Source organism: Podarcis gaigeae (assembly GCF_964106915.1).
Source record: "Podarcis gaigeae genome assembly, chromosome: 14".
NCBI classification, from domain to species: domain Eukaryota; kingdom Metazoa; phylum Chordata; class Lepidosauria; order Squamata; family Lacertidae; genus Podarcis; species Podarcis gaigeae.
The window spans coordinates 44,686,243-44,713,760 of record NC_139690.1 but is presented as its reverse complement, the minus strand read 5'-3'; the positions used below and the strand labels follow the sequence as shown (position 1 = coordinate 44,713,760).

The 27,518-nt window shown below is 46.6% G+C and overlaps 1 protein-coding gene and 1 long non-coding RNA gene across 4 annotated transcripts in view; one reads left to right on the top strand and one right to left on the bottom strand.

Moving 5' to 3' along the window:
- Nucleotides 1–1,459: 1,459 nt before the first annotated feature.
- LOC310831367 overlaps nucleotides 1,460–27,518 on the top strand; it is a 35,968-nt gene continuing 9,909 nt past the window's right edge. Inside the window, exons 1-2 of one of the 2 annotated variants that reach the window (XR_014557814.1) lie at nucleotides 1,460–2,062; nucleotides 2,307–3,048. This is a non-coding gene — a long non-coding RNA (uncharacterized lncRNA). Of the gene's footprint in view, nucleotides 2,063–2,306; nucleotides 3,828–27,518 lie in introns of those variants that run through there. The other variant, XR_014557815.1, reaches the window with a different exon arrangement.
- PARN (poly(A)-specific ribonuclease) overlaps nucleotides 4,108–27,518 on the bottom strand; it is a 48,894-nt gene continuing 25,483 nt past the window's right edge. Inside the window, exons 22-24 of one of the 2 annotated variants that reach the window (XM_083711545.1) lie at nucleotides 12,804–12,996; nucleotides 10,234–10,418; nucleotides 4,108–5,063 (exon numbers count right to left, since the gene is read on the bottom strand). In XM_083711545.1, coding sequence (XP_083567671.1) covers nucleotides 5,011–5,063; nucleotides 10,234–10,418; nucleotides 12,804–12,996 — 431 coding nt within the window. In that variant the 3' untranslated portion in view covers nucleotides 4,108–5,010. Of the gene's footprint in view, nucleotides 5,064–10,233; nucleotides 10,419–12,803; nucleotides 12,997–25,984; nucleotides 26,819–27,518 lie in introns of those variants that run through there. The other variant, XR_014557776.1, reaches the window with a different exon arrangement.

Sequence of the window (27,518 nt, the reverse complement as noted above, 5' to 3'; positions counted from 1 at the left end):
CTTGACTGTCTTTGCCCCGCCTTCTTTATCTCTTCTGTTGTTGTTTTTTAAAAGAGATTTATTAAAGTTAACAATTACAAAAAAAGAAGAACAGACATTAATAATAAAAAAGATTACAATACTTCAAAAATAAAGGAAAATACAATACTAAAAAGAAGAGGAAAAAAAAGAAAAAGAAAAAAGAGAAAACCCAAAAACAATGCAGTTAAACAATAACATTTAAAAACAATAACATCCGGTGTTTTCATATCTTTATCTTTCATTTACTTATTTCCAAGACTTCCTTGCGCCTCTTTTTTTGTATTCTTAATTCATAATTGTTTCAGCAAGTCCTTTCCCTCTTTCTTAGATTTTGTTCCTTAATTTATCTTAACGCAATTTAACCTTATATTTTACACTTTAACCCATTAACAATCCATTTTAACTTAATTCTTTATAACCTTTCTGCTAAGACCACGTAAGTTCATTAATTTTACAATGTTTTTTTAAATATACTTTAAATTTTTTCCAATCTTCTTCCATCGACTCTTCTCCCTGGTCTCGGATTCTGCCAGTCATTCCCGCCATTTCCATGTAGTCCATCAGTTTCATCTGCCATTCTTCTTTACCTCTTCTGGTTCTGGAAGACTGGCAGGGAGGGAAGCTGGTTGCTGCAGAAGGGAGAGACCCATTGACTTCTTCAGCAGCTGGCCTAATCTCTGCCTCTTGGCCCTGCTCCTCCTCTCCAGCCTCCGCTTCTGCCTCGGATTCTGGACTCCTCTCTGCCACAGGCTCTCCCCGCTCACTGAGTCCTGTTACTCCTTCAACTTCTGGCACCTCGCTCTTCCCACTGGAGAGCCAGTGTGGTGTAGTGATTAAGAGTGGTGGACTTGTAATCTGGGGAATGGGGTTCGCTTCCCCTCTCCTCCGCATGCAGCTGCTGGGTGACCTTGGGCCAGTCACACTTCTCTGAAGTCTCTCAGCCCCACTCACCTCACAGAGTGTTTGTTGTGGGGGAGGAAGGGAAAGGAGAATGTTAGCCGCTTTGAGACTCCTTAAAGGGAGTGAAAGGCGGGATATCAAATCCAAACTCTTCTTCTTCTTCTTCTTCCCAGGGTTCTCTCTCTTCTCCCTCTGACCACTTATTGTCATCCCACTCCCAATCCCTGGGCTCTGAGCCTTCTTAGGGCAGTGGTTCTCAACCTGTGGGTCCCCAGATGTTGTTGGACTACAACTCCCATCATCCCTGAGCTCTGGCCTTGCTCGCTAGGGGTGATGGGAGTTGTAGTTCAACAACATCTGGGGACCCACAGGTTGAGAAAGGCTGCCTTAGGGGTTTCTCAGCTGTTCTGGTGGGCTCCAAAAGCCCCCTAACTCCTTGCAGTACTTTTGGGCTGTGCGGCCGGACTCTTTACTTTTTTTAGGGTATGGGAAACTGTGTCCCGAGTACCCAAGTGCCTGGGCCACCGCTGGAGCTTCTGTTTTGGGTTTGTGTGTGCGGGGAACGGAACGTCACTTTTGATTCTAGCCTGGAGCCAGAGCCGTCGGCCTACACAAGGACACTTCTGTCTTCGCTTAAACAAAACCGCCTTTGCAGCAAGGAGCCGTGCAGTTTGCGGTGGGATCCTCTACAGCCAAAACATCTGCTCATCTGGCAGACGTCGAGAGCTGGCCGAGGCCAGAAGCTTTGTAGAACAAATATGCAAGCAAATTCCATATTTATTCTCTCGCTGCCCAGGGGCGGGGAGAACAGGGGAGCCAAGCAGTTTGCCTTTGTCACGGCTCACGGAGAGAGCGCAGCGTTCGGCGGCAGTAAGTAAGGATTTCCTGAAAACCACGACAAAGGCCACAAGCAATGACCCACTGTTTGTCTTATTATTGTGGTGTTGTGTCTCTTAGTCCTTCCAGTTGTGTCTGCATTGAGGAAAGAGATTCCACCGAAACATTAGGAAGACCTTCAACAGATTACGATACCGTCAACAGATAAATGGAATGGATCAAAATTCTAGCTGTAAGCTACCATTGGTAACATATAAACCTACTTCAATGGTGTTTGGAATGAGTCTCCCCAGACTATACAGTGGTACCTCGGGTTACAGATGCTTCAGGTTACAGACGCTTCAGGTTACAGACTCCGCTAACCCAAAAATAGTGCTTCAGGTTAAGAACTTTGCTTCAGGATGAGAACAGAAATCGTGCTCCGCCGGCGCGGCAGCAGCAGGAGGCCCCATTAGCTAAAGTGGTGCTTCAGGTTAAGAACAGTTTCAGGTTAAGAACGGACCTCCGGAACGAATTAAGTACTTAACCCGAGGTACCACTGTATTAAGTTACTGACAATCGTGTATTAGGATAAGAATATACACATCTGTATAAATGGAGGGTAATAGAACAGTATTGTTTTTTTTGTGCATTCTCACTTCCCCCCCTTGCTCGTATCTTTTTATAAATGCAATCCTTGTAATAAAATATTATTAATAACAGATGAGCCTGGGGACCCCCTCTTCCAACTCTACAATTCTATGCCAAGTAGCAGCTGCCCAGGGGTTCAGGAAGGAGCTTCTCAATCCTACCTGGAGACAGATTGAACGTGGAACCTCTGCTGCCGATCTTTGCTCCTTTCCCAGCTTGCTGGGGGCAAAACGGTTGCAAGATGGATCTGGTCATTGCATGGCAGCAAAAGTAAAATAAAATAAAATAAAAGGTAAAGGACCCATGCACGGTTAAGTCCAGTCAAAGGCGACTATGGGGATGTTATTGAGAGACCCAGGCCCCGTCTGCGTGACATCTTTAAAGCAGTGTCACACCGCTTTGAACAGTCCTCCCCAAACGATCCTGGGAGCTGTTAAGGGTGCTGAGAGTTCTTCGGAGAGCCCCCTTCATTTCCCAGAGCTACGTTTTCCACGGTGGTTTTAACAAATCAGCTCTTCTTCCCAGGGAACTCTGGGAACCGTAGCTCTCCTGATAACTCTTAGCACCTTAAAACTACAGTGCCCAGGATTCTCTGGTGGGAAATCATGGTGGTTTGAAGTGGTATGACGCTGCTTTAAGCATGTAAAGGACCCCTGGACGGTCAAGTCCAGTCAAAGGTAACTATGGGGTTGCTGCGCTCAACTCGCTTTCAGTCCGAGGGAGCTGGCGTTTGTCCACAGACAGCTTTCCGGGTCATGCGGCCAGCAGAACTAAACCACTTCTGGTGTAACGGGACACTGTGATGGAAACCAGAGCGCACAGAAACACAGTTTAGCTTCCTGCCGGAGCGGTACCTATTTATCTACTTGCACTGGTGTGCTTTCGAACTGCTAGGTTGGCAGGAGCTGGGACAGAGCAACAGGAGCTTGCCCCGTCGTGAGGATTCGAACTGCCAACCTTCTGATCAGCAAGCCCCAGAGGCTCAATGGCAGCACGTCTTGGAAGAGCGGGGGGGATCCCACCTAATTCCTCTCTGGATGCTGCTAGATTCCAGCTCCCAGAAGCTCAGCCAATCACCATGGAGTCCAGTAACAGTTGGTGGGCTCCATGTGCAGAGACTGTGGAGAGGCGTAAGTTCAGGGCTGGGGACATTTGGCCCTTCATTGGCTACGATCTCCCATCATCCCATTGGCTATGTTGGTTGGGGCTGATGGGAGTTGGGAGTCCAACAACCTCTGGAAACTCAGGGTTCCCTAGCCTTCTGCTAAGTCACTCCAGCTAGCTCAGACCCCTCCCAAGTGGCCATGGATAGTGTGAGCCTACCTTGCGGGGCTCTTTCTCAAACCCACGATTTGAATAAGGCGAATGGGTGATAGAAAAGTTTCAGCACAGTCTTCATCCGAGGTTGCTCTCATTGATCAACAAGCAACTGGAACTTTCTTTTTTTAAAAAATCTGGCTGGGAAAACCTGTTCCCTCCTCTACAGCTTATTAACCCTTGAATGGTTTTGTTGTTTTTTGTTTTTTTGTTTGCAAGGTGGGGGGAACAAGAACATTGCTCTTTTGTAAACCTGCAGAATGTATTTTGTATAGTTTTTTACTTCTATTCTTCAGTACACTGTATTCTTATTTTATTGCTATGGCTAGTGGCTGACGCAAATAAAAGGTTCTCATTTTGATTCAAAATTGTTTTTAAAAAGCACACACAGAGAGACCAAAGTCCTAAGAAAAAAAAAATCTTTAATTTTCACTTTATGGAAATACATTCCCCGCCCCCCCCCATATTCTCATTTCCATGATACAAAAATGTTAAATATCAAACCAAGTTTATGAAATCTACCAAAGCAGATCTTTTGTTTCGTATTTTAAACTAAGGCTGGTTAATGTCGCAGGTTTCCATTTGTACAACCCACAAAGTTAAGGGGAAAAGGGAGCCAGAAAATGATAAACCCCCCCACCTCTATATAACACTCAAATACTTCCCGAACGAATGGTGAGGTTGAGGAAAATAGTGGGTCCCCCCCTAAAAAAAAAACAAGACAAAGGATGTTAATTTAAGGGGCTGGGGGAGGAAAAGGGGTGGGTGGGGGGTGCAGATCCTAGCAAGAGAGGAATGAAAGGGGAGTCAAGTGGCTGAAAGCATTTTGTTACTGGCCAAGGAGCAACAACAAGTGAAAATCTGGACTAAAGACAACTTGCGTATAAACCGCCCCCCCTCCCCCGATGGAGCAGCGGAGCAAAGTTACAACACACACAGGTTCTTCTTTTTGCAAATTTCACAGGGTACATGCCGTTTAAAGGTGATCAATACCAAACACTCAGTCTTCTAACATTTACGACGAGCAAAAAGTAAGATTTCAGGTTAAGCAACAAAACCGACGTGTTACACGCACACATGTACGAAGGAGGGGGAGTGGCGGCAGCAATGATTGTTCTGTAGGGGTTTTTTTAATTAAAAAAAAATGAAACTGATTGCTGAGAGACATCCTGCTTTTTATTTGTGTATATTATATAAATGCCCCCCCACTTCGTTTTAAAATAAAGGGCAGCCCAGCCGAGGTGCGAGGGGCTGCAGATTCTTCCGAACCGGGAGTCTGCTTCACGCTGATGTTGTAGCCGGATGCTACCACGTGTCTGGAACGTCGAAAAGCCGGGTGGGAGGGGCCTGGAGGTCTTCTGGAGGAAAGCACATGACGCAGTGGTTATGGAGAGCATCCTAACAGCTGGGATAGCTCAGCTGGCAAGAGCACGAGATTCTTAATCTCATGGTTGTCAAGTTCGAGTCCTGAGTTCGGAAAAAGATTCCTGTAATGCAGGGAGTTGGACTAGATCAGCCTTTCACAACCTGTGGGTCCCCAGATGTTGTTGAACTACAACTCCCATCACCCCTAGCTAGCAAGACCAGAGAAGAAGAGAAGAGTTTGGATTTGATATCCCGCTTTATCACTACTCGAAGGAGTCTCAAAGCGGCTAACATTCTCCTTTCCCTTCCTCCCCCACAACAAACACTCTGTGAGGTGAGTGAGGCTGAGAGACTTCAGAGAAGTGTGACTGGCCCAAGGTCACCCAGCAGCTGCAGGTGGAGGAGCGGAGACGCGAACCCGGTTCCCCAGATTATGAGACTACCGCTCTTAACCACTACACTGCATTGGCTCAGGGATGATGGGAGTTGTAGTCCAACAACATCTGGGGACCCACAGGTTGAGAACCGCTGGACTAGATGACCCTTGTGGTCCCTTCCAACGACAATTCTATGGTCTCATGTGTCAAAGCGAAAGAGCAGACTGTGCTCATGCCTGTACAGGGATCCCGAGTAAGGACCAAGGCCAGGGAGCTCATGGACTGTCAGAAGACTGTCAAATCTTTGCGCTATAAAATCATAGAATCATAGAGTTGTAAGAGACCACAAGGGCCATCGAGTCCAACCCCCCGCCAAGCAGGAAACACCATCAGAGCACTCCTGACATATGGTTGTCAAGCCTCTGCTTAAAGACCTCCAAAGAAGGAGACTCCACCACACTCCTTGGCAGCAAATTCCACTGTCGAACAGCTCTTACTGTCAGGAAGTTCCTCCTAATGTTTAGGTGGAATCTTCTTTCTTGTAGTTTGGATCCATTGCTCCATGTCCGCTTCTCTGGAGCAGCAGATACTAAGTGGCACTTCGGTTTTCAAACGTAATCTGTTCTGGAAGACCGCTCAATTTCTGAAATGTTTGAAAACCAAGGTGCAAAGGGCAGTTTGCAAATTTAATTGAGAAAAACTCAGCAGAAGCCGTTCAAAAATGGAAGCATTTACTTCCGGGTTTACGGCGTCCAGGTTCCGAAATGTTTGTCAACGGAGACGTTTGAAAACCGAGGTGCCACTCTTTTTTTTTTAGTGCTTACATTGCAAGCTGCTTTGGGAGCCTTGGCAAGCAATTGGTATATAGACCCAATAAATAAATAAAGCTGAGTCTCAAACAACGTAATTTGGAAGGGTGTCGGGGCCTCATTGAGCCAAAAAGCGGCACAGAAATAAACTTTAACGTGAGGTTACGGACCAAGGTTGGCTTTGGCTGTCATGGCCGCTGCCCTTTGGGTGTCAAAAGAAGTCTTCTAGTCAAGGGTGACTTGGGGCACGCAGTGCAGCTATGCAGAGCCTCCATAACTAAAAGCAGCCTTTTCAAACCTGCTGCCCTCCTGGTGTTTTGGGCTACAACTCCCAGCAGCTGGTTGAGTGGGACTGATAGAGCAGAAGACAGGGAGGCCAACAGCAGGTGGCGCTAGAGCCAACAATAGGCAGAACCACTGAATCCTAGTTTTGTCTCCATCGTCCTCCCTGCAGAGTCCTACAGGAGGCAACCCTGAGACTAAGGAGGAGGAGGGTGGTGGTTGTAAGAAGGCAGGCCTGGGTTTGCCAGTTTGACAGGCCTGGAGGGAAGGAAAACACAACGGTGTCGGAACTGCTTCTCAGCCTGTGACAGCATTCAAGTACTTAGTATGTGGGGATGACTGCTCAAATAACTGAGGAGCTGTAGTTTCAAGCACTAATACAACCACATGGTCATTAGCGTTTTTAAAGCGGTGTACATAAAAATAAACCACACGGAGAATAAAACCGTAAAAACTCATCATAACACAGTAATTCCAAACACTACCTGGAGTTAAGGAAGTCGTCATAATGTGCATGAAGCTAAGAGCCCATCTAATCTCGGTCAGGCAAGGGTCACTATGGTGAAAACATGGCTTCTAGTCGATATGAGCTGCATATCTGAGCCATGGGGGACGACCAACAGAGACTGTCCCAATATCTTAGTGACCAGGCAGGGATATAAGGGATCGGCTGGCTCCAAGTTGCTAAGGGCCTTGTCAATAAATACAGGAAACTGAACCTGACCTGGTAACATCTGGACACTCAAGGCAAGCTTGTAAACTCCTGGGTTATGTGCTGGCAATATCCTGTCCCTATCAATAGTCTAGCTTCATCATTTTGTAGCAGCTGGAGCTTCCAGATGTGGTGCAAGGGTAGCCTCACATGGAGCAGAGTGCAATAATTGGGACGTTTACAAGCCCTTCGGTACAAAGAGGCCTGCTATTCAGTCACATGTGGACAGCTTGAATTATTCTCCCATTTACTTGCAGTTTGCTTGTGCATAATGAGAAGCACAAAGGTGTCCTAGGCGACTGCTGGAAATGTGGAGAAAAATCAGGCACTTTCTACCATATGTGGTGGCAATACAAGAAAATTGAGGTGTTTTGGAATTTAGAATTGCAAAAACTGTTAAACATCTTTTCCAATAAAAAACCAGAAGCTTACCTTCTGGGAATTATGGATTTGAAGTTCCCTAAAAAAATAAAGGACATCTTTTTATATGCTACAGTGGCAGCAAGAGTCCTAACTGCTGCCATATGGAAATCTGATAAACTTCCATCTATGCTGGAATGGATCCAAAGAGTGATTGAATATGCGGAACTAGACAGTTTGTCTGAAAAAATAAAGAACAAACCAAAGTAGGTGTTTGTATCTAAATGGAAAGTCTTTAAAATATATTTGAAAAAGATGGAGAAAATTGGAAATTGCAGAGTATGGAGAAAATGAAAGATAAAGTGTGAGACTGGCTACACTATGCTCAGATTAAATAAGTTTTTAAACTTGATAAAAAGTTAGGATTCCAGGTGGAAAAATCGAAGTTGGAAACGGAATTGTTAGAGCCAAAGACTAAGGTACTTTCAAGAATGTATAACTTGCTGTTAAAATGGAACACACAAGATGAAACGGTCAAATCGGCTATGATAAAGTGGGCACAGGACATTGGGTATAATATCATGTTTGAGGACTGGGAAAGGTTGTGGACCACTGGGTTGAATTTCACTGCATGTAATGCTTTGAAAGAAAATGTTATGAAAATGATATATAGATGGTACATGACCCCAGTCAAACTTGCAAAAATATACCATTTGTCTGATAACAAATGTTGGAAATGTAAAGAAAATGAAGGAACGTTCTTTCACCTCTGGTGGACCTGCCCTAGAGTGAAGGCTTTCTGGGAAATGATATATAATGAGCTGAAAAGGGTATTTAAGTATACCTTTCCTAAGAAACCAGAGGCCTTCCTTCTGGGTATTGTCGGCCAGAGGGTGTTAAAGAAGGACCGAACACTTTTTATGTATGCAACAACAGCAGCAAGGATACTCGTTGCCAAGCACTGGAAATCCCAAGATTTACCCACACTGGAAGAATGGCAGATGCAACTGATAGACTATATGGAACTGGCCGAGATGACTGGCAGAATCCGAGACCTGGGAGAGGAGATGGTAGAAGAAGACTGGAAGAAATTCAAGATCTATCTACAAAAATATTGTAAATTGTATGAATGTTAAGAAGGATGCTAGATTATAAATAACTTGGCACCATTAAGCTAGATGAAGTGAAGTATGAAGATAAGCTAAACTTAAGAAAAGACAAATTTTGGATAACTATCAGGCTAAATTTAAATTTTTAAGATTGAACAAACGATATCTAAAATTAGAGACACAACATTGGAAAATTAGATAACAAGATTGGAATTAAGGAGATAAATTGCTGGTTAAATTTTTATAAACTAGGAACGCAGAAGCGGGAGATGTGAGGAAGTCCAAAGAAGTTAAGAAAATATGTTTATGATATGTGTTACTTTGTTTCTTTATTTGTAAAAAAAAGAAAAAACCTTTAATAAAAATTTATAAAAAATAAAAAATAAAATATATTTGAAAAAGTATTATAGTAGCTTAAATTCTGTCGCAGCATTTGATTAACTTCAGTAGTAGCTTCAAGAATGATGTGAGATCTAAGATAAATTAAGATGCAGTTAAAAAAGAGAGAGAGAAGCAGTGCCGCAGTGCTAAGTTGTGAGCAGAAGTGCTGGAGGGCTGACACAAGATACCAGCATCACTGCTCAAAAAATCATAGAATCAGAGAGCTGGAAGGGACCACGAGGGTCATTTAGTCCAACCCCCTGCAATGCAGGAATCTTTCGCCCAACCTGGGGCTCGAACTCACGACCCTCGTGCTCTATCAACTGGGCTACCCAGCTGCCACAAATCAAACCCTTGCCAAGTAGAATCCTGCCGTACCCTAACCCTGTTTTGTGTTAACTAACACTGGCCTAGTCTGACACTAGAATTAAGTAAAGGTAACTTGTGTCTTTACTTTAACAATAAAGTTGGACCATGAAGAAGGCTGATTGCCGAAGAATTGATGCATTTGAATTCTGGTGCTGGAGGAGACTCTTGAGAGTCCCATGGACTGCAAGAAGATCAAACCTATCCATTCTGAAGGAAATCAGCCCTGAGTGCTCACTGGAAGGACAGATCCTGAAGCTGAGGCTCCAATACTTTGGCCACCTCATGAGAAGACTCCCTGGAAAAGACCCTGGGAAAGATTGAGGGCACAAGGCGAAGGGGACAACAGAGGGCGAGATGGTTGGACAGTGTTCTGGAAGCTACCAGCATGAATTTGACGAAACTGGGGGAGGCAGTGGAAGACAGGAGTGCCTGGCGTGCTCCGGTCCATGGGGTCACGAAAAGTCGGACACAACTAAATGACTAAACAACAAACTTGTGCCTTTGCTAAATTACTGATGCTGGCTTATTGTAGTGGCCGGCCACAAATGCATGCAGAGCTGTCAAATGCTGCAACAGACTAAGAAGCAGCTCTAGCACCAGTGTGTTTTTCTCTCCCCCCCCCCCCATCCAGCCTTACCAAACCGGCAGAGCCAAACTCACCCCACAAACACCACCCACTAAACCTAAATCCATGCAGAGCTCAATCAAGCTCTCTGCGGCACCAGACTTGCAGATTTATCAACCCACCTACGTATTCCACCTACCTGCTGAGGCATGTTCCCTTTTGGCTTTCTTGAACTTCTTGGCTTTTTTCTTCCCCTCTTCCAAGGGCTCCGCAAAGGCGTCTGGGGCATCCTCCTGCATTTCGCTCTCTTCCATGTCGTCACAGCCACTCTCCTCTTGAATGGGGCTCATGCTTCTCTTCCCCACAGTGCTGGAAGCTGAAAAACTGGGGAGGGAAAGAGAGAAAAGAGGACATTCTCAGGTTCTCATGCAGAAGTTTGTTTTTGCTATCTCCTCCCCCAACACCCAAATGACTTTTCCTTCTGTTTTGTTTCTTTATATATAATTTTTATTAAATTTTCTGTTTTACAATTTAAAATACTCATTTTACATCCTTAAAATATCAATGACTTTTTCCCCTTCTTCTCTTTCCGTGGTGCATTTTACATACCATAAATCCTTGCATATTTTACAAAAACTATACCATTCAGTATTCCATTATATCAAAAGTTATTTACACTGTTGAATTTATCTTAATGATGCCAGCGTTTTCAGCTATACACAATTACCATATTTTTCGCTCTATAAGATGCACCAGACTATAAGACGCACCTAGTTTTTGGAGGAGGAAAACAAGAAAAAATATATTCTGAATCTCAGAAACCAGAACAGCAAGAGGGATCGCTGCGCAGTGAAAGCAGCAATCCCTCTTGCTGTTCTGGCTTCTAGGGTAGCTGCGCAGCCTGCATTCGCTCCATAAGACGCACACACATTTATCCTTACATTTTAGGAGGGGAAAAGAGTCTTATAGAGCAAAAAATATGGTATTTCCCATATATTCAGTAGATGTTTTCCAGTCTTCTTTAAACGTATGTTTAAATCTGTAGCACGGCTCCTTATATTTTCCAATGATTTCAGTTTGGGTTCCCTCCCTGTAAAGTACAGCAATTCCCTTTTAGGTGCCCACTTGTCTACCCATATTAATTCTCTTAAGTGTAATAGCCTTGACAGGAGATAGCTGTTTTCCTTTCCAGCAGATTTTTATTTTTCTCCCTAAATCCCTTTTCCTTATGTCATGTAAGGACATATTTCTAAGCCATTCTGGGAGCCCTTTCAGCTGAAGAATGGGATGAAAATGTTTAAAATAAAATCAGTGATTCTTGCACAGTATTACCAAATGAACAAGATGGGATGAATTCAATGCACTGGCTTTGAGGTTTTTTTCTCCCTACAGTCAAGCTTTATGAAATAAATAACATAGGAGAATGTTCACATGACCTTTGTTCCAAAACAGCCACGCTGGTTGCTGGTTCATTCACAGGCTTAGTTCAAGGTGCTCACATTAAGTGTTTAAAGCCTTATACGGCTCAGGTCTCAGATATCTGAAAGGTTGCATCCTTCCCTACAGACCGTCTCGGGTATCAAGACTGGCAGAGGGGGACCTCTTGGGAGTTCCAACACCCCTGGAATTTTGGGAGGTGGCGGCTCAGGATAGAACATTCCTCTGTGGGAACCCCTAATCTGCAGAAACCCCGCCCCTGCAGAGGTGTGTCTAGCCTCTTCATTGGACAGCTTCCACTGAGTGCTGAAGACACACCCCTTTACCCAGAAAGCTATACAGTGGTACCTCGGGTTAAGTACTTAATTCGTTTCGGAGGTCTGTTCTTAACCTGAAACTGTTCTTAACCTGGAGCACCACTTTAGCTAATAGGGCCTCCTGCTGCCGCTGCACGATTTCTGTTCTCATCCTGAAGCAAAGTTCTTAACCCGAGGTAATATTTCTGGGTTAGCGGAGTCTGTAACCTGAAGCGTATGTAACCTGAGGTACCACTGTGATGATGATGATGATGATGATAACAACAACAACAACAACAACAACAACAACAACAACAATTTATTTCTACCCCGCCCATCTGGCTGGGTTTCCCCAGCCACTCTGGGCGGCTTTCAACAGAACATTAAAAACAGAATAAAACTTCAAACATTAAAAACTTCCCTAAACAGGGCTGCCTTCAGTTGTCTTCTAAAAGTCAGATAGTTGTTTATTTCCTTGACATCTGATAGAAGGGCACCACCACCGAGAAGGCCCTCTGCCTGGTTCCCTGTAACCTCACTTCTCGCAGTGAGGGAACCGTCAGAAGGCCCTCAGCGCTGGACACCAGCTTAGGCATTTTGCGTCGGGGAACCCGCCTCTCTTGTTCCACGTGAAACAGTTTGACCCATTTTATAACTGCAACAGCTGTATCTGTTTTTATAACATTGTTGTAATCTGCCCTGGGACCTTATCATAGAGGATCATCTAAGTGCAACTGCAGGAGAGCCCATGTCAGATGGCCATCAAACCTCTGCTCAAAATTCTCCAAGGAAGGAGGAAAGCTTGCCACCTCCAGAGGGAATCAAACAGTTCTTACTGCCAGAAAGCTCTCCCTGCTGCTTAATCGGAATCTCCTTTCTTGTAACTTGAAAGCCACGGGTTCGAGTCCTACCCCCCCCGTGCCAAAGGGCGGGTGTGAAATCTTACAAAAGGGAATACCTGAGTATCTTCAAAATGCATGGAAAAGTGATTCTCTCTCACCTGTCTTTTAAAGGCAGTGAAAAAAGTGCCTCTCACCTGTTTGGGTTGTAGTACCGGTTTTGAAGCACATACGGGGCGGCCTGTGTTTTCAGCCGCTTTCCCTCCATCTCCTTCCAACCATCTTCCGTCCATTTCCTCTTGCCCTGCCTCTTCTCCTCGTGTTTCTTCTCCACGTATTCTGCGTAGGTCTGGATTCTGTAGCTTTCGGCGTACTTGCTGGTGTTCACGGCTGCAGGATGCAATGGGACAGATAGTTAGCACTGAAGCAAACTGGAGCCAGGAGAAACCTCTATTCGCCAGCCACATTCTATTTACAGCCGTACCTTGGAAGTCAAAGTCCGTTCGACTTCCAAAATGTTCGAAAACCAAATCGTGGCTTCTGATTGGCTACAGGAAGCGCCAGCAGCCAATCAGAAGCCATGGAAGCCTCGTCGGACATTCGGGGCCCCCAAAAAGTTTGCAAACCGGAACAATCACTTCCGGGTTTGCGGCGTTCGGGAGCCAAAACATCCAAGTTCCAGGGCGTTCCACAACCAAGGTACGAATGTATTTAAATTGTTTCTATACCATTTTACAGGCGTGGGGGGGGGAGGCAAAGGAGGAAATCTCTTAAGAGGTTTACAGCACCTCTGGAAACATTAGAAAGGCAACACTGCAGAATATCTGACTACAGCGGCCCCTTCTCCCAAATATAAGCACTGAAAGAAGGAAGTCATGGTCGGAACAGGACGTTGTAAAGGCGCATCAAATAATAAATAAATACATCAAATAATAAATAAATACAACATTCAAAGAAGCAAAATGAGCAGCAAAACAAAGCAGCCTTTTAAAAGCCGGAAGCACTACGAAGTAAAAAATCAGGTATAAAAATGCCACACTAGAGCAGGGATGGGAAACCTCAGGATGTGATCCAAATGCATCCCTCCAGGGTGCTGGGAACTATAGTTCAGTGAGGGTGTCTTCTAACAAACCCCCAGCATTCCATAACCAACCCTGGATCGTTCATTGCTGTTTCTAGCACTGAGGTCCGCCAGGCTGAAAGGTCTTATTTAAGCGAATTTACTTTTCCTTAACTACAAAAAAGTAATGCAAATTGTGCTATACGGTCTACTGCAGAGCTTTTGAAACTGTGTCGCGACACATTAGTGTTTCGGCTAAAGTGTGTAGTTGTGTGAACGCTCCCTGCGCACTTCCCGGGTCTGGAAGGGGGTTAGTTTAACCTTGCTAGCAAAACTGAATTACTACGTCGCGAAATGATGTGTGTCTAAAAAGTGCGTCACCAACTTGGAAAGTTTGGAAAGCTCTGGTTTATTCAGTTCTGCTCAGATGGAACAACCCCCAGCCCTGTAGCCTAAAGACGATGAGTCTTTTTCTCAATCTGCAGGGAGCATTTGTGAGAAACACCCTCTGAACCAACACCCTTTAAAAATATTTCTTTGTAGCCAACCTTTTCCTTGATTTTCCTCCAGGTCTTGTGGAAACAGAGTTGCCCTCATTGATTCCTGCGTTTTGAATCTTTGGCTAATGACGACACATTTTCAGTTTGCACAGTTTTCTCCACCCCTTTCCACAATAAATCTATGATTTCTTAACAGCTGTGCTAATGTCTTAAGACTTATACCACATCCCACGCCGTATGATGAAAGCACATTTATTCCACTTTGAAGATTCATGGCTTCTTCTTCTTCCCCAGCCCAGAATCCTGGGAACTACCATCTATTACTATATTTATATTTATATTGTTGTTTTTGTTGTTATAACGCTCTTCATCTGAGGACCACAGGGTGGCTTACGATAGAAAAGCAAAAATATGTAACATAGTAACAAAACAAAAAACAATACCTCCATTTAAAATTTCCATAAATCTTTGGCACGGGGGAGCTGTGACTCTTTAAAGTAGAATCCAAGTGCTTTAGAATTATTGAATTGTAGAGTTGTGAGGGACCCCAGGGAACATCCAGTCCACCCCCTGCAGTGCAGGAATCTTTCGTCCAATACAGGACTCGTGCTCTAACCGACTGAGCTATCCCTCACATGTGATGTGGATGTTGGGGCTGGCCCACACATTTTGGCACCTGAGGCGAGCCACAAAATGGCGCCCCCTAGAATGGAAGAAGGTGGGGAGGGAGTGAAGATCAACACAGGGAACAAGGTGGGGGTGGGATCAGATCAACCTTACCCAATGGTTTGTAGGGGAAACGCAGAAGACCGCTGTAATTTTGAGGAGTTAAATGACATGTCTCTTTCCCTTTACACCCCCGGTTTAAAGTTTGCCGATTCACGCTGGCATAACTTGTTTTCCACACACCTGTGTCAGGTGTTTCCTGGGTCTCCTGTGTTATAAGTACTGATTGGCTAAGTGGGGAGGATACCCTGTTGCAGTGAATTGGGTTGGAGACTCTCAGCTGCTCCGCATTCCTGTTGAGTTGCACCTGGTGTCCTGGGCTGATCATGAGTGATGCCTGCTAACCAGGTGCCGTCAATCAAAGTTGGCTAGAAAAGCTGTAGGTTGAAGGGGCTCACAGAGCTGCTTCACAGGTCGAGGTACCAGATGTTGTGAGACTATCGGCGGGGGTCTCTCGCTACTCTACCTGGAGCTCTGGGCAGCTGAAGGGGAGATTGTGTGTGACTTCTGTCTGGTATACTATAATTCATGGATAGGCAAACTTAAGGCCTGGGGCCCGGATGCGGCCCAATTGCCTTCTAAATCCGGCCCACAGACTGTCCTGGAAACAACATGTTTTTACATGAGTAGAATGTCCTTTTCTTTAAAATGCATCTCTGGGTTATTTGTGGGGCCTGCCTGGCGTTTTTACAGGAGTAGAATGTGTGCTTTTATTTAAAATGCATCTCTGGGTTATTTGTGGGGCATAGGAATTCGTTCATTCCCCGCAACACAATATAGTCCGGCTCCCCACAAGGTCTGAGGGTCAGTGGACCAGCCCCCTGCTGAAAAGGGTTGCTGAACCCTGCTATAATTTGCGTTTTGTATGCCTGCTGCTATCTGTTAACCTTACGCAAATAGAGCATTACTTCTTCTTCATCCACTGGTGTGCTAATTGGCTTCAGATCCGGAGAACCCTGCCCTTGGCAGAACACGGTTGAAGTGGGAATCCAAGGCTTGCTCTGAATCATGCTGGGTGGGTGCAGAGCCCATGAGACCGAAGAGGGCAGCTCCCTCCATTTCTTCCCTAGGGGTGGGAGGAGACCAGCAGCACCTCCTGTTCACGAAAAGGTGGCTGTCGAAGAGGCATGGAGGCGGCGGATCTAGGCTCCAAGGAGTGCGCTGCAGCCACTGCCACCACCGTGGCAGAAATAGCGGGTGATGCGCTCCTTGGATCTGCTGCCCCGTGTATCCTGCCGCCCGAAGTGGTCACCTTGCCTTGCCTCATGGGTGGGCCGGCCCTGGCAGATGCGACCCTAATATTCTGAGGACTGGCTGTGCCGACTGGGGCTGCATTCCCCACTCCTGATTTGACCTGTGTGTGTGTGCGTCCAAATTTTTAAAATTCTAGTAACCTTTTGGCTAGCAACTTCCTCCCTCCCTAGGTTAGCAAGAGGTCTGAGGGAACAAGTTGGGACGCATTTTCCAAAGCTTCTGGCAAAATAGACAGGAAAAACACAACTCATCAATGTTGTGCTTCTGTTTTGTGTGTGTGTGGGCTTTTCCTTACAGACTGGTGGCGGTCAGTGGCGTAGCGTGGGGGGTGCAGGGGGGGCCGGCCGCACCGGGCGCAACATCTGGGGGTTAGGGTTAGGGGGCGCAAATCCATGGGTTAGGGGGCGCAAATCCATGGGTTAGGGGGCGCAAATTACTTGCCTTGCCCCGGGTGCTGACAACCCACGCTACGCCACTGGTGGCAGTTCCTTCTTTTGCCTTGCTGGTTTCTCGCAACATCCCAAAGAAGGAGAAAACCTTTCTGTGGGTGTTCCCTCTCTCACGCACGCACACACGCGCTCCCGGAGGTTTCGCCCTTGCAATCCTGCAGCTTCCCTTCAAGTCCCAGCAACTTTGCAAACCCGCTGCCTTTCATCTCCCTGCCAAGCTTGGGCGCAAAGCCAGCCACCTCTCATTGGTGAGTCAGCAAAACCCCTTGGCTGCCAGCTGATGCCCCTTGGCTGTTTCCAGTCCGACTGCTTAGAGGAAAGTGTTACACGGTTGTCCCGTCCCCCTGCCCCCCCCAAGTGTTGTAGGTGGATGAGCTGTTGCTGGAGAGTCACTTCCATGCGCCAAGATGTTCAGCTCCATGCAGCCAACGCCTAAGAGCTGTATCCAACACTAGGCCTACTCAAGAGCAGGCCCACTGAAATGAAATGAAGAGGAAGAAGAAGAAGAGGAGGAGGAGGAGGAAGAAGAAGAAGAAGAATCCCCCACCAATCTGGCTGGCTTCCTCCAGCCACTCTGGGCGGCTTCCTACACATATAAAAACATAACAGGTATACATATAAGAAGAAGGAGAAGGAGAAGAAAAAGCAGAATGCTGCGGTCCTCAGGCTGAGAAGGGTGCCCTACCCCTGTTTTTAAGTGCACTGCATGTTTTAAAATGCGATCATTGCTTTTTAAATTACGCCTCCCCTGCGATGCTCTGGAGATGGGACAAGGCAAAAATCTAAGCCAGCTGACAAGAGGCCGACATTCACGGCTGACACTCTCAAACAGGCCTTTTACCGTCCTGTTTTTCCAGATGACACTTTGGAGATTAGCTTTTACAATGCGTTGTGCATCACTTCCAAGCTACAGCGGCGGCAGAAAATGCACCTCGTTCCCTACGTTGCCCGTGGGACTAACAAAAATAAAAACAAACCGCTCTGAATTATTAACTGAAACACATCAAAACCCAAGATGCAGACAGATAACTGGAGCACAGGAAAACAGCAGATGAGCGAGAGTATCATTACAGGGTATTTGTGAACTACATAAGCCCAAAGGCTGTTCCCCTCCCTTCCTCAAACCCCTTCCCTGAATAATAATAATGATAATGATGATGATGATGATGATAATAATAATAATAATAATAATAATAATAATAATAATAATAATAATATTTATTTATACCCTGCCCTTCCTGGTTCAAAAACTGGGCTCAGGGCAGCTAACAACAAATTTAAAACACTTAATTTTAAAAGCAGCATAAAATACAGGATAAAAACATGAATAACAATAAAATTCAAAAATCAAAAATCAATTTAGGGGAAATAAGCATGTTTTCTCCCTTTCCCCAACCTGCTCAAAGGATTTTTCTCGCACCAAAAGCTATTCCTTTTCACACTATCTCGGCTTCGCCTTTAGACAAATGCTGGGCAGTATCCCACGGGAGACATTAAATCACTGCAAAGGGCATTCTGGAACTTCCTTAAAAGGCAGCAGCTAAGCCACAGATGTCACAGTGAAAAGTTGCTGTTTTCAGCCACCCAGCAATCCTTGCATTCCAATATTGGGCTGATTGGAGTGGGCAAGTCAGGCAGGTGGTTAAAACAGGCTCTCCTCATCAGCTCAGATTCTATAGACAATCGTACTGCAGCTTGGAGCACAATTACTCTTGTGTATATATCCTTATTTATTTATTTAGCTAGCAAAATTTATAGGCCACTTCATTAAAAAAACAACCACACACCTCTAAGCGGCTTACATGCGATGATGTAAAATATTTATTAAAACAGCAATAACCACCAACGTTAAAATCAGCAAATAAAATGATCAAAATATAGATAAAATCTGTATTGTTAGCCATATCCCGACAACGCTGTACAACTTTATGCTTTTCCCAGGTAAAGGTAAAGGGACCCTTGACCATTTGGTCCAGTCGTGACCGACTCTGGGGTTGCGGCGCTCATCTCGCTTTACTGGCCGAGGGAGCCGGCGTACAGCTTCCGGGTCATGTGGCCAGCATGACTAAGCAGCTTCTGGCGAACCAGAGCAGTGCACGGAAACGGCGTTTACCTTCCCGCCGGAGCGGTACCTATTGATCTACTTGCACTTTGATGTGCTTTCGAACTGCTAGGTTGGCAGGAGCAGGGACTGAACAACGGGAGTTCACCCCGTTGTGGGGATTCAAACTGCCGACCTTCTGATCGGCAAGTCCTAGGCTCTGTGGTTTAGCCCACAGCGCCACCCGCGTCCCAGTGGTGTTCCCAGGTTGGACGTCAAAAGACTCACAACTAAATTCTAGCCTCTAGCTGAGGTTATCTTCCCCCTCCATTAGTTTTTGTCACAGGTCTATCTAAAGTCCATCTTTGTCTTGAGGGAATGAGAAATCTAAGCTTTTAAAAGGCTGCTGTTTTTGGTAGCTAGACCCTACTGTTTTATTACATAGTTTTGGTCGATCCTTACCATTTTAATGTATTTTTTTTTAAAAAAAAAAAAAACCTTCGTGAGTTTCACCTGAAAAGTGGTATGTCAGTATCCTGAACAAAAAAAACTAACAGTATATCGTATTGGCCCAAATATAAGCCGCACCTTTAAAATTCAAGGGAAAAAGAAGACAATACCCGAATATAAGCCACTCCCTTAAAATTGGGTTACAGGCTGAAAATCACTGTGGTTGGTACAATTGTAACTCCGAGCCAATTTAAGCCTTTGTTCTTGCGAGCCCCACCCGCAAATGGCAAATGAACAGTCTCAAGCTCGCAAATTGGCAACAAAACATTCTTTTCTTCTGTTTTACCGTATTTCTGTTTCAGCAGCGCTATTGTAAAAGCCAATTTTTGTAAGGTCACAAATTTAAGCCATACTTTCAACTTTTCACGGCTGGAATTTGGGGGAAAAGTGCGGCTTATATTCAGGCCAATACGGTATATCCCACATTATATACCGGATGTTGCTGAACTACAACTCCCATCAGTCCCACCAAGGATGCCCAAAGGCTAGGGATTATGGGAGTCATAGTTCAGCAGCACCTGAAGAGCCAAAGGTTCCCCATATCTATCAGCTTTGCATGCAGAAGGTTGCAGGTTTAATCCTCAGCATTTCTAGGCTTGGCTGGGACAGATTCCCTCTCTGAAATCCTAAAGAGGGGCTGCCAGTCAGAGTAGACAATACTGACCTAGATGGACTCGGTATAGGGCAGCGCTTTCAGTTTTTATGCTGTTCCAGCACCAGAAGGCAAGGGGGAAATGTAGACTCTGGAAAACTGCATCCCTGCATCTGAAATCTGATGGTGTTGTTGGGATGATGCGGAAGACTAATACTTTTAAAGATTATTCAGGTGGTGTTTAACACCACTTGAGGCTGTGTATTGGAAGCGGGTGGGAGGGAGGAGCACATGTCAAATATCACAGCGCAAAGGATTCGTGCGTGGCCTTCTAGGCAAGAACTGGAAGGGCACCCTGCCTGCCTGGGGTTTTATATTCTTGAAGGTTTCTCCAGCCCATTGCAAAAGAATTCAGAGCACGACCTTTGTACGCTGTTAGCGATGGAAATAGAAGCTTGGTGCGTTTTGCGGTGGGGAGGAGCGGAGAGGGGAGATGAAATCCCTGCAGTGAAACAGATAGCTTGAGCCAGCTGGACAGAGAAATCTGCTCAAGGGCTCATTTCTTTCGCAGCCGAATCCTATGAAGGTTTAACTCAGCATTCGGTAAACTGGGCTAGCGCGAAGGTGGTCAGGATCGGAGCCCGAACGGGGACCCTGCTGCGAAAGAAATCTGACGGCCTATGCTGAAAGAACCACGTAAGGGGGTGGGGGGAAATAACACAGCTCCATTCCACATTTGCCTCTACAAGAAATCGTGCAGCGCAAAAAGGGGCAGGCTCCATAGCAGTGCGCCACCTGCACTACATGCGTAAAGGGGATGTGAGTGGCGCTGCGGTCTAAACCACTGAGCCTCTTGGGCTTGCTGATCAGAATGTTGGCAGTTCAAATCCCCACAACGGGGTGAGCTCCCGTTGCTCTGTCCCAGCTCCTGCCAACCTAGAAATTTGAAAGCACGCCAGTGCAAGTAGATAAATAGGTATCACAGTGGCGGGAAGGTAAACAGCGTTTCCGTGTGCTCTGGTTTCTGTCACAGTGTTCTGTTGTGCCAGAAACGGTTTAGCCATGCTGGCCACATGACCCGGAAAGCTGTCTGCGGACAAGCGCAGGCTCCCTTGGCCTGAAAGCTAGTTGAGCGCCACAACCCCATAGTTGCCTTTGACTGGACTTAACTGTCCAGGGGTCCTTTACCAGGGGTCCTGCTTAAAGCAGCGTCATACCACTTCAAACCACCATGATTTCCCACCAGAGAATCCTGGGCACTGTAGTTTTAAGGTGCTAAGAGTTGTCAGGAGAGCTACGGTTCCCAGAGTTCCCTGGGAAGAAGGGCTGATTTGTTAAAACCACCATGGAAAACGTAACTCTGGGAGATGAAGAGGACTCTCCTAAGAACTCTAAGCACCCTTAACAGCTCCCAGGATCGTTTGGGGAGGACTGTTCAAAGCGGTGTGACACTGCTTTAAAGGTGTCGCGCAGACGGGGCCTGGGTCTCTCAAGCTACGAGGCCAGGATCAAGGTACTTATACAGTCGTACCTTGGTTTTCGAACAGCTTAGTTCCCAAACGTTTTGGCTCCCGAACGCCGCAAACCCGCAAGTGAGTGTTCCAATTTGTGAACCTTTTTGGAAGCTGGCTTCCAGTTGCCTGCACGAGCTTCCTGCAGCCAATGAGAAGCCACGCTTTGGCTTACAAATGTTTTGGAAGTCGAACGGATGTCTGGAACGGATTCCGTTCGACTTCCAAGGTATGACTGTATTAATTTCACTTGAAGGAGGCACACAAAGAAGGGCCTCTGATGATGAACGCAGAATCTGGGTCGGTTTATGTCCCGCCAATAAGAACATAAGAATGCTGGATCAGGCCAGCATCCTGTTCTCACAGTGGCAGACTAGACACCTGTAGGAAGCCCAAAAGATGGACAAGAGCGAACCAGCCCTCTGCCCATGACTCCCAGTAGTGGACACTCAGAGGCACACTGGCTGTGACAGAACCTGGGCACCATGCGAGCAAGCCTTGAACCTTGCCAGCTTCTGTTCATTTCAATTGGGGCCTGTGCAGGAGAACTTCCTGGAAGGCATGCCCCGGGGAGGGGGATGAAATTAATTGGGCAGCGTTCAAATGGCAGTGATCAGCACCATTCAAGCCCATTAACAAGATGATACAACCTTAATGCCCAGTTAAGGCACCCTGATCCCCTTCCCTCTCCTGCCGCTATGTAAGCTGACGGGGAGGATTAGCAGAAGCGAGCGAGCGAGCGAGCGAGCGCTCCTTGCAAAAAATAAACCAAAACTCGATACGCTGCACCTGCTCCTGCCCCTGAGGCGCTCTCGGCAAGCATGCCGGCCTTCCAGGATCTGCCTCCCTAGAGAGGAACAGGCCTGCAATGCAGCCCATTTGGCAGGGTATTGTGTGTCATGACGGTAGTGCGTGGAACCACTTAAAACACACACACACATTCAGGGCTTGCCACTACAGTAGTGCAATGTAGCGCAGATCTGGGATGGTGGCTTGTCTTGTCAAGGCAAGCCTAAAAAATTGATTCCCGGTATTCCATGGAACAGCTTGCATTGCAATGGTTGTCCAACACGAAAGACCAGCTCTTTTCCACCCGTTACACTGCAATTAACAGAAAACCAACAGCATTTGCCCTCCCATTTGGGGGGGGGGGTGTGTGTGAGAGAGAGAGAGAGAGAGAGAGCGCGAGAGAGAGAGCACATGCATCTCTCTTGCATAGCGTTTAGAACTTTTCAAAAAACTATTCTGTCCATTGCAAAGCTCTGCTTATCGTCAAGTTTCCCACAGTGTTTTCCCAAGTGACGAAAACTGCCAGGCAGCTAATGGGTGGATGAGCCCCAACTGCCCCTCACTTCCCTCAACGGCACATGCAGAAACTGCTTCCTTGACCACTAGACCCACTATGGGTCTTGTCTGCTCAATCTGCTGGAGCCTGCCTTCGCTTGCAAGGGAAGTCCCTAACACACTGAGGGTTCGAGACCCATCGGCTCCCCTCACCTGGTTTAGCCAGCCAGTCGAAGCCATTTCCCTGAGTGTGGCCGCTGTCTCATGCTGGCAGCTTCTAGGAGCCACAGGTGAGAGCTGAGAGCAGGGTGGGGACCAAAGGTGGACAAACCACTCCAGAAGGAGCATGATGTGTCCCCACCAGAGATACTAAAGGTAAAGGTAAAGGGACCCCTGACCATTAGGTCCAGTCGTGGCTGACTCTGGGGTTGCGGCGCTCATCTCGCTTTATTGGCCGAGGGAGCCGACGTACAGCTTCTGGGTCATGTGGCCAGCATGACTAAGCCACTTCTGGAAAACCAGAGCAGCGCACGGAAACGCTGTTTACCTTCCCGTCAGAGCGGTACCTATTTATCTACTTGCACTTTGAGGTGCTTTCAAACTGCTAGGTTGGCAGGAGCAGGGACCGAGCAACGGGAGCTCACCCTGTCATGGGGATTCAAACCGCCAGCCTTCTGATCAGCAAGCCCTAGGCTCTGTGGTTTAACCCACAGTGCCAGCCGCGTCCCTGCCAGAGATACTACCCCTCCCCTAACACCCCATACACCCTGCCTTACACAAAATTGGAGTATTTACCCACCGAGTCCAGTATTGTTTACTGAATACTTTGCCAGAATTCCAAGCAGAGATGAAATCTTTCCTAACAACCTATCCTTCATTTTCTTTTTTAACGGGAAATACCGATTGAAGGAGACTGTCAAGAGGCAAAGCACATGCTCTATGCCTCTGCTCCATGCCACCCCTTCCTTCGATTTTTGCTTTTAAGCACTGCTTCCTCCTCTTTCTGCGCTGATGGGACTTGGCGTCCAAATCATCTGGGAGGGGACCAAGGTGGCGTCGAAGAGGAGATAGGGACGCTGCCCCACGAGGAGCGAAATTGGCAGGTCTCTAGGCATCTGGCTCCCCTGAACCAGCTCTTTACGAAACCAGCCACCCTCAGACTTTTGGCACGGCCCCCGGGGCACAAACACCCGCTGAAGCAACAGGCGCCGGCTTTCAAACCAGAAAGATTTCGCTACCTGGGATGACGGCAAAGCCTCTCTTGCCCCGACACGAATTATGAAGGAGCACTTCAAAGCGGGTTACTGCCGCTCGGAGCCTCGCAGGGAAGTGTCAATTATGGAGCTATTTATTTCACCATGAAAGGGAGATGAAGATCAGCTGGCAGAGGAGTCGCTGCAACCCTCTTCCCATAACTCATGGGAATTACCTGGAAGAGCACTTTATATGGCGAATAATTACCTTGATAAGAATCTTTTAAAAGATTCCCCCCAACCCCTTTACTGGAAGTAGACTAGAATGCACTGCTACAAAAAAAAATGATGAATGGAATCTACAGAGAGAGGTGGGAGACTTGACGCCATTCCATGTTCGTTGCTGTACTTGTCTGACTGGTCTGCGGCGATTATCTTGTAACAGGCTTCTGAATGAACGTGATAGTCTGCACTTGAGCACAAGGGGCCCATGGAAATGGGGGAAACTGGCTACACCCAGCTACCACCAGACTTCTAGCCTGCTAGTATATTGACCCGTTACAGCCGTACCTTGGAAGTCGAACAGAATCTGTTCCGGAAGCTCCTGCAGCCAATCGGAAGCTGCGCCGGACGTCCGGGTTCCGAAAGAACGTTCGCAAACCGGAGCACTCACTTCTGGGTTTGCGGCGTTCGGGAGCCAAAACGTACAAGTGCCAAAGTGTTAGGCTTCCAAGGTATGACTGTACAGTGGTACCTTGGTTTCCAAACTTAATCCGTTCCGGAAGTCTGTTCCAGAACCAAAGCGTTCTAAAACAAAGGCGTGCTTTCCCATGGCAAGTAGTGCAAAATGGATGAATCCGTTCCAGACTTTTAAAATTAAAAACAACCCCTCAAACAGCAATTTAACATGGATTTTACTATTTAACGAGACCATTGATCCATAAAATGAAAGCAATGATCAATGTACTGTACTATAAAATAAATAAGGCAGTATTGTAGATGATAAAAATTAAGAGCAATTTTTTTTTTCCTTACATGCACTGATGATAGTCATTGTTTGGATGGCGGGCTTTTATCCATTTCTGCAGTTACATAATCAATCAGTAGCTGAGCTGGGTTCCACATAGCACACAGTCACAAAAACAAGTCACAAAAATGAAATTACAAGCCACAGTCACAAAACAAAGTCACAAGCCATAGTCACATGTCAGTCCCATAAAACGAAGAACAAGTCACAGTAAAAAAAACAAAAAAGCCACACAAACGAAAATGCAAAAAAATAGCAAAAACAAGAGCTCCAAATATCACCTCTGTGTTGCGTGGGTGCTCGGGACTCAACAGCCGACAGACTCAACAGGAAGCCTCTGATTAGCAGCAGGGGACTCAATTTACAAACGGAACACACTCAACAGGAAGCGAAACATGTTCCACTTCCAAGGTAAAGTTCACAAACCGGAACACCTGCTTCTGGGTTTGCAGCATTCTATTTCTAAGTTGTTCCTAAACTAAGCTGTTCTAAAACCAAGGTACCACTGTATAGCATTTACACCTTCAAATATTTCAGATAGCAGATTTACTAGAATTCCTTCTAAACTTAGATGCTGTCAGTTCAACCACTCAGAGGTTGAAGTGTTTGTTCACGTGATCTTTTCACTGTAGTTTTCATCAGGGGGTTACAAGAATGCATACTATAACCTTCTATGAGATAATTTCCTGGTCAAGCTTCAGAGGCCCTTCTGAGTGGCCTCACTGAGGAGACCAAATATTTTTTTACTGAGTAGGTGGGGGAATACCTGAATCAGCCGTTGTGTCCCTGAGTCCTGCTACGATTGCTAGACCTTAGCTCAGGCTTCCTCAACCTCGGCCCTCCAGATGTTTTGAGACTACAATTCCCATCATCCCTGACCACTGGTCCTGCTAGCTAGGGATCATGGGAGTTGTAGGCCAAAAACATCTGGAGGGCCGAGGTTGAGGAAGCCTGCCTTAGCCTGTTGTTTTTAAAGAATAATTAGCTGGACTTTGGGTTGCGATTCTGCATTTTATATTTTGTATTCCGTCCCCATTGGTCAATCGGCCACAATACACACCTGGCTGGCTGCTTCTCAGCTAAAAAGCTCGCCCTCATCAAAACTGAAGGGGGTTTAATAGCCAATCCCAGGGAACTCTGGGAATTGTAGCGCTGCAAGAAGAATAAGGGTCTCCTAACAAACCTCCGAACTATGCCCTCCGAATTGTCAAAAAGGAAATGTGGCCTCACCCAGAACAGGGAGACCATCAAGTCCAGGTTGAGCGGCCCTCCTACCTTCAACTTCTCTGTGTTATAAATAACTACGTATGTATTTGGACAACAACAACAACACTTAAATATCCATATACTAGACAAGCATATATGAAATTATAGTGGTTTGCGTATATTATACCTTTCTTTTCTTTTTCTTTCTATGCACTTTTTAATCTTTATTTAATTTTGTTCCAACTGAAATGCTTTCAATAGTAATACAGGAATAATAATAAAACTCTGCTGTGTTGTCTGGATTGAACTTCCCTTCGTCCATCTCTAGCCTTTCCTCCACTGCCCCCTAGGCACCCATACAGAAGAGAGCTGGGTATCAACAGCACAGAGGGAGCTGCCTTACACTGAGTCGCTCCAGCTCAGCTCAGTATTGTCGACTCCTGACTCTCAGTGGTTCTCCAGGGGTTCAGGCAGGGGCTTTCCCCTGCAGGGGTTGAACCTGGGTCCTTCTGAACCATGCAAGGCAGACGCTCTGTCACTGAGCTGTGGGCCTTTGCGGACAACACCTCAAGCCTCAGGATTCCAGAAGCAGTTCCACGCATGCTTATCGTTTGCCTTTTTTCCCTGCCCATCCTTTAGAGGAGCTCAGGGCAGCACGCATGACTCCTCCCCTACCACTACCATGCAACGTAACTTTGCTGAGAGGGAGGCAGCTCCACGACTGAGCGAACCCATAAAATCATAGAATCGTAGAGGTGGGAGGGACCTCAAGGGTGATCTAGTCCAATACAGGAATCACAATTAAATAATCTATGACAGATGGCCATCCAACGTCTGCTTGAAAAACCTCCACCGCCTTCTGAGATACAGTGGTGCCTCGCAAGACGAAATTAATTCGTTCCGCAAGTCTTTTCGTCTTGCGAGTTTTTCGTCTTGCGAAGCACGGTTTCCCATAGGAATGCATTAAAAATCAATTAATGCGTTCCTATGGAAACTGCCTTCAGACCAGGTCCGGGGACAGTCTGTCCCCCGACCTCTTCTGAAGGCCGGTGGGGGGTGAAAGTCTTTGCTCCCCCCCCCGCCTGACTTCCCAGGACAGCGGCGACTTCTCCGCTGTCCCGGGGCGGTCTTAAAATGCTGGCGGGCGGCAGCGAAGCCTTCGCTGCCGTCCCCCAGCATTTTAAAAGCCCCTGGGACAGCGGAGACTTCCCGGGGCGATTTTAAAATGCTGGCGGGCAGCAGCGCTGCCGCCCGCCAGCATTTTAAGATCACCCCAGACAGCGGAGAAGTCCTCCGCTGTCCCGGGGTTTTTAAAATGCTGGTGGGCGGCAGCGAAGGCTTCGCGGGCAGCAGCGCTGCCGCCCGCCAGCATTTTAAGATCACCCCAGACAGCGGAGACTTCTCCGCTCCCGGGGTGATCTTAAAATGCTGGCGGGCGGCAGCGAAGGCTTCGCGGGCAGCAGCGCTGCCGCCCGCCAGCATTTTAAAATCGCCCCGGGAGCGGAGAAGTCTCCGCTGTCTGGGGTGATCTTAAAATGCTGGCGGGCGGCAGCGCTGCT